This window comes from Poecilia formosa, unplaced genomic scaffold, assembly GCF_000485575.1.
Source record: "Poecilia formosa unplaced genomic scaffold, Poecilia_formosa-5.1.2 Scaffold341, whole genome shotgun sequence".
NCBI classification, from domain to species: domain Eukaryota; kingdom Metazoa; phylum Chordata; class Actinopteri; order Cyprinodontiformes; family Poeciliidae; genus Poecilia; species Poecilia formosa.
Window position 1 is genome coordinate 286,756 of NW_006800280.1, and position 10,359 is coordinate 297,114.

The 10,359-nt window shown below is 37.6% G+C and overlaps 2 protein-coding genes across 3 annotated transcripts in view; both read left to right on the top strand.

Moving 5' to 3' along the window:
* Positions 1-7,410, top strand: part of LOC103153146 (complement C1q-like protein 2) — a 64,225-nt gene extending 56,815 nt beyond the window's left edge. The window contains exons 1-3 of one of the 2 annotated variants that reach the window (XM_016661747.1): positions 6,294-6,587; positions 6,693-6,818; positions 7,089-7,410. In XM_016661747.1, the coding sequence (XP_016517233.1) occupies positions 6,323-6,587; positions 6,693-6,818; positions 7,089-7,369 (672 nt within the window). In that variant the 5' untranslated portion in view covers positions 6,294-6,322 and the 3' untranslated portion in view covers positions 7,370-7,410. Of the gene's footprint in view, positions 1-6,293; positions 6,588-6,692; positions 6,819-7,088 lie in introns of those variants that run through there. The other variant, XM_016661746.1, reaches the window with a different exon arrangement.
* Positions 7,411-8,771: 1,361 nt separating this feature from the next.
* Positions 8,772-10,142, top strand: LOC103153148 (complement C1q-like protein 3). Its single transcript, XM_016661736.1, has 3 exons — positions 8,772-8,859; positions 9,327-9,524; positions 9,686-10,142. Exons 1-3 carry the CDS (start codon positions 8,772-8,774, stop codon positions 9,964-9,966), a joined length of 567 nt encoding a protein of 188 aa, XP_016517222.1. The 3' UTR covers positions 9,967-10,142.
* The last annotated feature ends 217 nt before the right edge of the window (positions 10,143-10,359 follow it).

Below are 10,359 nucleotides of genomic sequence, written 5' to 3' on the forward strand. Positions count from 1 at the left end.
TTCCCCGGCACAATCCCGGAACCTGACTAACCCCCTCCGTCTCTTCCTAGTTTCCCCGAGAGCCGTCAGAGGAAAGATTACACTGGTTGTTGTACTCACTGTAAATAAATTTCACGATTGCATTGCCTGTCTCTGGAGTGTTTCTGCATGTGGGTTAGAAAACTCGACACCAACATGACAAATTCACTGCAATTCACAGCTCAAATCTTCAGCCGGGGCCCGAGCGCCAAAGAAGTGTTATTCAATTTGTCATTAAATCTTTTAATCGTTCCTTTTCTCCGTATGAGTCTTTCCAGATTGAAATAATTTTTTTAACGGATTAGCAAATCAAATTGAAAAAGACTAACCATGGTCAGTAGTTTCAAGCCATTCAAATGATCACATCAACGTTTTTTCAGGCTTTATGCAGAAGAAAGACACTAAAAGTAGTTGTGTGGCTGTTTCCCCAAACATATGTTTGCACCCAGCTGGACGTAGACCTGGTCTCTCTGCTGCAGCTCCATGAAGGCTGCATTGCCTCCATTATCAGCCCCATCATTCAGCGCCATCTTATCAGCGGTCATTGTTCTTCTTAAGGTTTGAACACACAGGATGTTCTCCACCAGCATGATAGAAGGAGAAGTAGTACATGCCTCTAACAGATGCAACAAAAATACCTGTGGAAACATTGAGTCAAATACATTCTGTTGCTTTGTCAGAATTTGTTTTATGTTTTTGAACAAATTATGTCCAAAAACATAAATTGTACTGACTTTTGTGTTGCATACTGGCTTTCATTCCCTGAAATAGTGCTGGATGATGTGGAAAAAAATAATATACCATCATATGGACTATTTCATATCACAAAAAGGATATATATCCCAATATACCACATTTGAATACATGTTCAGCTTAGTCTTTCTGTCTAAAAGTACTCCCTCTAAATACCTTGATCTCTGTAAAATTTCCCCTTATTCTTTGTCACTTCCTTGATTCCAGTTTCATTCATTAAACAAAATGGTTACTCATTGACTCTGGCTTTAGCCCCCCTGGCATTTCTCTCTTTTCTCCGTTTCCTCTTGTCTAACCCTTTGCATTCACTCTTATCCTTTGGGAGTTCTGCAAAGTTTACACATATATGTTTTCTTCAAGTTGCTGAAATTATCAAAGCTTTAAAGAGAGAAGACGTCATCATTGTAGGCATAAAAGAAGATATCTAGCAGAAAAGCAGAAAAATCTCATCACTAATGAATATGCAAGCGCATGTGCTGACGGGGGGACCGAAGCTGCCAAGGAGCAGTTAATATAGTTTGCATGTATTTTTTATGATGTTTTGTCTGTAATGTAACAAATTACCAGAGTTTTAGACTTCCATATGTCAACTATGAACTGTCTTGTCTTAATCTGGTTCAATAATATCTTAAAAACTGAAGTAAAACCGACTCTTGCCCAAGGCGACTTGTATCCATGGAAGGGTAACTAATGTTTGAGGCAATGTTGTTGCCCTCCTGCAGGAAGGAACGGGTTTCCCATGCAGAAGTATGCATGGCCATACAGACTTGGGTTATTACATTGCCTATGAAAGGTATTCACCCCTGTGGATGTTTTACCCTTTTTTGTTGTCTTCATGAATCAATCATGACCAACAAAATTTTTATTTCATTTTCTTTTTTTACAAAGGGTCACAACAAACAGTAGTGATTCATGCCCTGATGTTGCCATTTATCTCCACAACAAGCAGCAGAACAAAGCCAAAATGCATCAGCACGATGATTACCTGAGTAATTACTATGCTAATTTGGGGGTGCAGACTACCGGAGCAGACTGAATCATTGACATGAACTCACTGACTCATCTCTGCTTAAGCTTAGCCGAGCTGAAAAGATACCAGGAAGTTGAACTGAAATAACAAACCAGAGGTGTAGCTTTTCCCAGTGACACATTGCCTAGTCTGTTTTTTTCAATAGGCTCACTGTACCAGGGGCAAGTTAGGGAAACGGGTTAATAGAGATGATAATTGGTGACCCATGAGTTCTGAATGATTAATTTGGGACTCGCACATCTTTCTTCCATAAGGATTAAACTTTGAAGCCCATCAAAGCTGTATTTGAGGAAAAAATACATCAAAATGTTGGACTTTCCACAACCTAACGTACCTCTTACATGAGTCTGTAAGAGGTACGTTAGGTTGTGAAAATAGTTTTTGTGTTGGTTTGATGAAATATTCTATTCTTAATTGTTTTTAGTAGTTGTAAGCAGAAAAAAAATAATTAAATCTTATGAATATAATGTGCTTATCTTGGTACGACAGAGTATTAAGGCCATACTAATAAAAAATTATACGAATAATGTTATAATTATTCTATGAAAAAAATACATACAGCTTTATTCTTTTTATTTTGACTTAATTCTTGTATTATTTTGACTATTCTGATAGTATTGTTTTTATTCTCACAATTTTATGATTTTATTCTCATACTTATGACTTTATTTTATGTTTTTTTAATTTCTTAAAAAACAAAATTTCTTAATTATCAAACTTAATTGTTAACAGCTTTTTTTTTGTGGTTGCACGAACTGAAGATGGGTCACCCGGTTGGCTGAACATGACATCTGCTACACTCTTCCTGGGCATCGCACTAAACCCGTGGGAGGGTTAAACAGTTAAATCTAGTTGAAAGGTTTGTAAAAAGAGTAGAAAAAGCAAGCATTCTTGCTTCTACTTTTCCTCCTCTGGATTTCTGACACACCCACCTGAATCTGGGAATCTCCACCTCCTCCTCCTGTGGGTCACAAGGGTAGGCTTTGCTTTCATGTCCATTATTTAGCATAGTTTGTTGAAAAACAAAACAAATGAATAGATTTACAGTTTTAGTGGGTCATGCACATTATACATGAGAGCCTAGGTTTGTGCTGGTTTTGTGTCCCTAGAGATGTTGTTGTACTCTTGTGTATCACGTGAACTGATAGTTTTGTGCATACCACCCTTTTTTTTTTAAAAGGTTTTGTTGGCTCTAGTGGCCTTTATTTGAAAGTAGTTTGACAGGAAAGAGGGTTATGAGAGAGGGGAAGACATGTGGCAAATGTCGCCAGGCTGGGAATCAAACCTGCGACCACCAGCATGGGGACTAAGGCCTCAATACATGGGTTGTGTTTTGGCCCTGTGCCACCACAGCACCTGTGCATATCACCCTTTGATAATATCCTTCAGGCGCCCCTGCCTGGGGTTTGCTTTCATTCTTTCAAGCATGTTCCAGAAACTTAATGTCCATGGCAACCATTCAGGGGGTGCCTAAGCGCTTGCTCTCACTGAATGACCTTTTTTCCATGTAGCTCCTTCTCAGAGCTGCAGTTTCCGAGTCTCACAGAGCAGCCCTCCTGCACGACTCCCCCAATCAGCTCCTTCAGACCACCCATTAGCAATTAGCAAACACCTGGTTAAACTGCACATCTGCTGAGGTCATTATACAAGTGGTACTTCTCAGAGAAACTTTGTGAAGACATAGTGTCAGAAAGAGCAGGAGCTTCTTAAAGAGACAGATGCCATTAAATTACAGTCAGTTTCTTTAAGTCAGTGTTTCTCAACCTTTTTTGGGCCAGCGCCCCCCAAGCCTTTATCCAGGTCCCTCACCGCCCCCACCAAAGAATTTGTAGGCTACTTTGCACTGACCATTATTTTATTATTAATATTACTATCAATATTGTAGATGTTTTGATTTTTATGCTTGTTTCTGTATTTATCATCAAAATAATTTCCCAGAGAACAAAAAAGCCATGTGAACAGAAATTATTTTAACAGGTCTCTACGAAAAATGCAATGAACATTCAACTTAAAATTGGTAGGCCTAATAGCAGCCATTCAGAGTGGAAAAAATATTTGTATTTTTTACCATTTTCTTTTTGTTAAATATTCCACAAAATGATCAGATAAAAGATGTTCAACATGCCAGTTTAAACTTTGATCTATTTGCAAAATGACTGAGCTCTGCAACATTAAAACATGGATAGAACTGTAACTACATTAATCATAACTCTTCTGCTCTTCAGTGTTTTTGTGAGTTTCTGGTGGCGCAGCTCTGTGCTGCCTTCAGGAGAATGGGACATCAGAGTATCATCCATAAAATTTCACCCACATGGCATTTATTGTGCAAACCACAGCCTTCAGTGGAAAAACAAAAGTTCCAGGTCCTTTTAATGCCATAGAAATATGAGACAGAAACATGGATTATATCTTCATATAGACCTGTCTATTGATTTATAGATTAATAGTTTTACTGGATAGAAAGAACAAATCTGGTTCTTAATCAAATCCTAATGAGTGTCGTGGAGTGTCATTTAGTTTCCTTTGATTAGTATTGTCCTCTCTTGGTTGGCTATGTCCACTTTAGTTTCTTTCCTGTTAGATTTATTTTATCGTTTATTGACGTTCACCATCAGTAATCTTCACTCATCACCTGCTGCGCTGCTTAATCGTCACGTGTTTCACATAATATGTTGATTTTTTCACTGTTCAACGTCGGATTCTCTGTTTTTATTCCATAATTCACATCTAGTTCGTCGCTCCCTTTTATGTCCCGCTTCTCCTGTTTCAGAGTTTTGCGCAATGTGCGCGTCTTTTTTTTTTTTTTTTACCCCTTAAGGTGCAGGGTGTATGGATGGGGAAAAGGCATTTTTGGTATTCTGATTATTGAAATTTAAAAGTGCTGTGGTACCTTTGTTCCATCACACCCGTTTCACACCGGACCACTTACAGCTCCGGTGTGAACGCTATAAAATGAACGCTCACTATCGTAGTATCACCCGTGGAGGGATTTCTTTATTTAAATGGTTCATTTTTCAGAGGGATACAAAGTGAGGGTATCGTGATTTTAGTAATTACATGTTTATAAGAGCGATTTTCTGTTGTCCTTCCATGGAAGCGGGCAGCTTTCAAACGGAAATAAAACACTTTTTAATATAAGTTGCTGCTTAACATGATCACAGAACTGGCAAAACATCTGTACAAAAATACCAGACAAAGTGAATCACAGCAACGTCATCAGTCGGTGTAACGCTGAACTGATGCGGTGAAGCTACTAGTAGCAGGAGAGGAGCTGCTCCAAAAGCTACAAACACTGAATAGAAGAAGGAGAGCTGCCATCGATACAGTTGCAGCCAGGCATGTTTTAATGTTACACAATACAATTTTAACAAGTTGCTCAACGTCTAAACTGGTATTGTTGTGCATTTAAGGTGTAAAGTTTACCTTCGACCAAGGTCCAAAGATGACAGTTCAATGCTTTGTAAACATTCCCATTGATAATAAAACTTTAAACACTTTCTACATATCAACTTCCTACTTAAGCTCTAACCTCTTTCATATTGTAACAGCTTGAATTTATGTAACCAGGTGAAAAATGGGTACATGTCAAATGTATTTTGTAAACCATGTTTTGCTTTTATATCACCGACTGGTTGTAATTCTTGTTTTTGTCAGCATGTGGTGCTGTTGTTACAGAGAGGTCTAAAATTACCGGAAGTAGAAAAACCTTCTTGTTTATGTACTGTGGCACTAACTGGTAAAACGGAAGAGAAGGACATTTTTTGATCCGAGACCTGGTGGAGAAGACGGCTATGGCCACATGAGAGAAAAATCCAAGTGTTCGGTAATTAATGTTGGAACTGAATTACCTTCCGTGGACAAAGCTACAGAGATTAAGCTAATGTCATGTTTTTCTCTTTGTCCTCTTCTAGAGGTGCCACTGCTGTTTGTTTGTTATGCCATTATATGCTGTTCGATTTCAGCTTTTATGTGAAGCTGCGTTCTACTCTGTTGAGTGCTAACCGCGTTGTTAGCCCGCCATTTCGCTGAAGCTAAGGCTTTCTACCATTCGAAATACGGGCCACTTATTTCTCCATATATTGAATCTCATTCTTTTTTTTATTTTGTTTTAACTCAGAGGGAAGTGTCTTTTTGAGATTAAAGGACCCCTTCTATGTGAAGCTCCGTGTGCTTTATTAATCCCGGCTTCACATTTATTTCCAAGTTTTAGTGAGAACAGTGATCTGAGGGTCTTCCAAAACAACAAAATTGTTTCATTAATAATAATCCATATCAGTTTAAGTATGGATATCAATTCTTAGTCCTTTGAGGTTAAGTCAAGCAACTGGAGACACAGCATTCGCTTCAGGACACTGACAGAGCAGATCTTCTGATAAATGCTTTATCTAACCAGGATATAATGATTGGTGAATAGACCCTATAATCACTCTGTCAACAATTATTGTTAAATATTAACCAGGTAACCATATAAAAGGACCAGAAATCATTTCATTTAGTCTGAGTTTTGGGGACAGCATCAACATGAATTTCACTACTTGGATGTTGGTCTTGTTCTGTGGTCTAACTTTGGCCCAGGATGATGTTAATGAAACAGAAACACTGTCAAGTTTTCCTGAAATGTCAATCTTGCTCCAAGAGCTCAGTGCTGTGAAAGCAAAACTAGAAGCTGTGGAAACAAGGCTGAAAGAGACTGAAAGCCAGGTTCTGGTGGTTAACGATAAAGGTAAATCCTTGGAAACAAAGCTGAAAGAAACTGAAAACCAGGTTTTGGTGCTTCAGGAGAAAGGTAAAGTCATATTTATTAAATTTTTTGTTTACTGGTTTCTCAGTTTCATTGAGGCTTTTGAAACAGCTAGAACCATTCTCCTTTTATATTTTTGTTTTTATCTAGAAGCATACAAGGTAGTTTTCAGTGCTGGAATAGATGGTGGAGCCATTGGACCCTTCAGCACATCAAAGACCTTGGTCTACACAAGAGTCATAACGAATCTGGGCAATGCCTACAATCAGCACACTGGTAAGCTGAGTTGTTGTAATTTTCCATTTCAAATATTCTGGAAAGACTCATTTAATTGTCCAAAATTTTCACTTTCCAATTTAAACCTAAAATAATATCTAGGAATGAAAGCCATTATGTAATATAAAAATTGAAACGTGTATTAAAATCCCCTTAACTGTCGCCCCCAAAACACCTACATGGAAGTTAAAGGGCTCAGTTAAGGGCATAAACATTAAGTTAGAGTTTTTCACAAGGCAACAGAATTTATTTGACTCTTTGTTCCCACAGGTATCTTTGTTGCACCTGTCAGAGGCATGTACTACTTCTCCTTCTTCTATCATGCTGGTGGAGGACATCCTGTGGGTCTGAACCTCATGAAGAACAATCAGCTGGTTGTGCAGAGCTCTGACCACAAGACACTGAATGACACGGCTGACAACGGAGGCAATGCAGCCTTTATGGAGCTGCAGCAGGGAGACCAGGTCTACGTCCAGATGCAGCCAAACACACACATTTGGGGAAGCAGCTACACAACTACTTTTAGTGGTTTTCTTCTGCATCAAGTCTGAAAAAACATTATTGAGATCATTTGAATGGCTTAAAACAACTGACCAGACACTGACCATGGTTAGTGTTTTTTTTTACATATAGATCTCTGAGTGGACATTATGATTTCTATGATGTGTTTCAATCTGTGTCTAATTGATCTGAACAGAATCTACAGTCATATTTACAATTAAGGCAGTGTTTCCTAATTATTTTCTGTCGTGCCCCTACACCCCCAGGGATCATAATTCTTTTCATGCCTCCCCCCCCCAGTGCCTTTCCCTCCCCAGAATTGAAATACTATGGCAAATGTGATAATATTTAATAATTTATCCATGCAAATCACTTTCTCCAACATTGTATGATCGTATTAACAAACAGCTGGTTTATTGTTATAAGTCTCAAAATATTCAAGTTCAGTTTATTAAGTCAATCAGTAAACTTTAATCTACTCAGTTTGAAAGAGAAAAAGTGCAAATGATTCACTTTGATGTGCATTTTTAGACTCAATACAGTAAAACTTTTTACAACTGTACATTCTGGTGACTAGTCAGCTTCTTCAGTTTAGTTTTTAACAAGGTATATAGTTTTTAACATTTACTGTGAAAAATCTGCAGCAATATTATTTATATTTCAGCTTGTCAGATAAGATGAAAAGTGCATAACATTTTGCATTAACAGTAAAAACAGTGGCTTCGTCTATTTCCTGGCCTTTTACTGAGAGCTACAGTTAGTTTCTTATGAATTAGCATAAGGGCCAGGCTAAGAGATTTTGAATTGTGTTTTAAATACGAGTAAAGTTGGACGAGTCATAATTTTATAACTTTTCACCATACTGCGCTAAAATGGGGAATTTTTGATGGTCTTCTGAGGTTGTAGTTGGTTTTACAAATAAGGAAATACTTAATATTTTAACACACTGGAATCAAATTATCAGCCCCAGGACTTTGAAACGATTGTTTAAACAACTTTCTATTTCAAAGAAAGACCCAGACTGGCTGAGTGGGTCACGTCACGTCGAAGGTTTTTGATTTAACGACTTTCTACCGGCAATATCGCAGCTTTATTCTGCTAATAGGTTCTCATAGTATTATGACTGTATTCTTGTATTTGAAAATAAAAATCTCTTAAGAGACAGAAACAACCACTTCCTGGTTCTTAGATGTTTCAGGCAAGACACAAAAATGAGCCACAAACCAGAATGTAAAATCACTCACAAGACATTTATTAAATCAATACATTTGGCCAAATGGAGAATTAAGAATGAGAGTGAGGACTTCATAGTTTTATCTCTCATCCTCGCACCGAGACATCGCGAACCCCTCCAACTATTCCTATACACACAAACTATACCTGTTAAATCCTCTCCTGCATAAAACACTCCACTCATAGCTGCTAAACATTTAAGGAGTTGTGCTTTCTTAGATGTTTCACCTTCAACTTCTGCTGCTTGGACACTCTGACCGGCTGCTGATCCTGATCTGCCACAATTATCGCTCCATATTTAACTGTGGTATACGAACAGGGTTATTCATCTCATCCTTAGCTGGAACATTTCAAACTATAATGAGAATATAAGTTTGTAAAGGGTTTAACACAGTCTAGGAATATAAAGCATTTTATTTGATATCCAAAATATGCAAAACTCACTCAAAGCATGAGCATACTTGATAACATTTTTTTAATTCATCCACAATATCAAATATACGTTTTACAGAATCAAACACAATATCATCATTGTATCTGCACCGCTGCAGTTAATGGTTTACACCTTTATGTAGTAGTTGTTAAAAATTAACAGTCTTCAAACAGCATAAATGGAGTGAGGAACAAGTCACTGGCAGATTTGGAGACGCAGTAACTCATCAAGATGGCTGATCTTCAAAACCTCAGAGGAGAGCTTAAAGCTATGAAAGAGAAACTGAATGAGATGGAAAACCAGATTCTTGACCTCAAGAAAAAAAGTAATTGCTTGATAAGAAAACTACTTAAAACATAGAATTGAAAGTTTTTTTTTTATTCTACTTTTAAAAATATTTATCTACCAAGACTCAACCAAAGTGGTGTTCAGTGCCATAGCCACTGGAAATGGACACACTGGACCCTTCAACACAGACAAAACCATAATCTACAATACTGTGCTAACGAATGTGGGCAAAGCCTACAATCACTTTACAGGTAGGTAGAGCTGTGCTTGCATTCTTTCTGTCTCTCTCTTACTTTTCGTCTCTCAGTCTCTCATATATACCTAATAATATTTATATATTTTCTCATCCTCCCGACCCCATTAGGGATAAGGGTCTAACATAATGGACGGATATTTACTTATTTTTGTGCAGGGATCTTCACAGCACCAGTTGCAGGTGTTTATTACTTCAGCTTTTTCTACCACGCCGGAGGAGAATGTCAAGCACGACTGTATCTCTACAACAACAACAAGTTAGTTGTCATGACGAGTGACCACAAATCAACACAAGACGGAGCTGATAATGGAGGGAACGCCGTGTTCCTGCATCTGCTGCCAGAGGAACAGGTGTATGTCAAACTGGCACCAAATTCACATGTTTGGGTCGGGGAGACCCACACCACTTTCAGCGGCCACTTAGTGTATGAAATGTAAACAAAGAAATGTCAGATTTTGGCCACAATATATGGAATAATTTCATTAATGTTGATTTATTAGCATTTGCTAACATTTAATGAAAAGTTGAGAACAAATCAGAATCAACAAATTTGTAGTAACCACAAAAATTATGAAGGAAAAGCTTATTGAAATGCAAATGTACTTTGACAAATTGTAATCACGAGTTTTCTTCAAGGTAATTTTAATGACTGATTAGACAATTTTAGTGCATGTCTTAATAACTAGAATCTAACCAGATGTTCCTTTTGAAAATCACCTTTAGGCAGATATCAAACATTATTTTAATTAAGAGCACTTTACTGTATTAAAATGTTTTTTTATTGGTCTGATGTAATATTTTAATCTTAATTGTTGTGTTTTCGTCAGCTG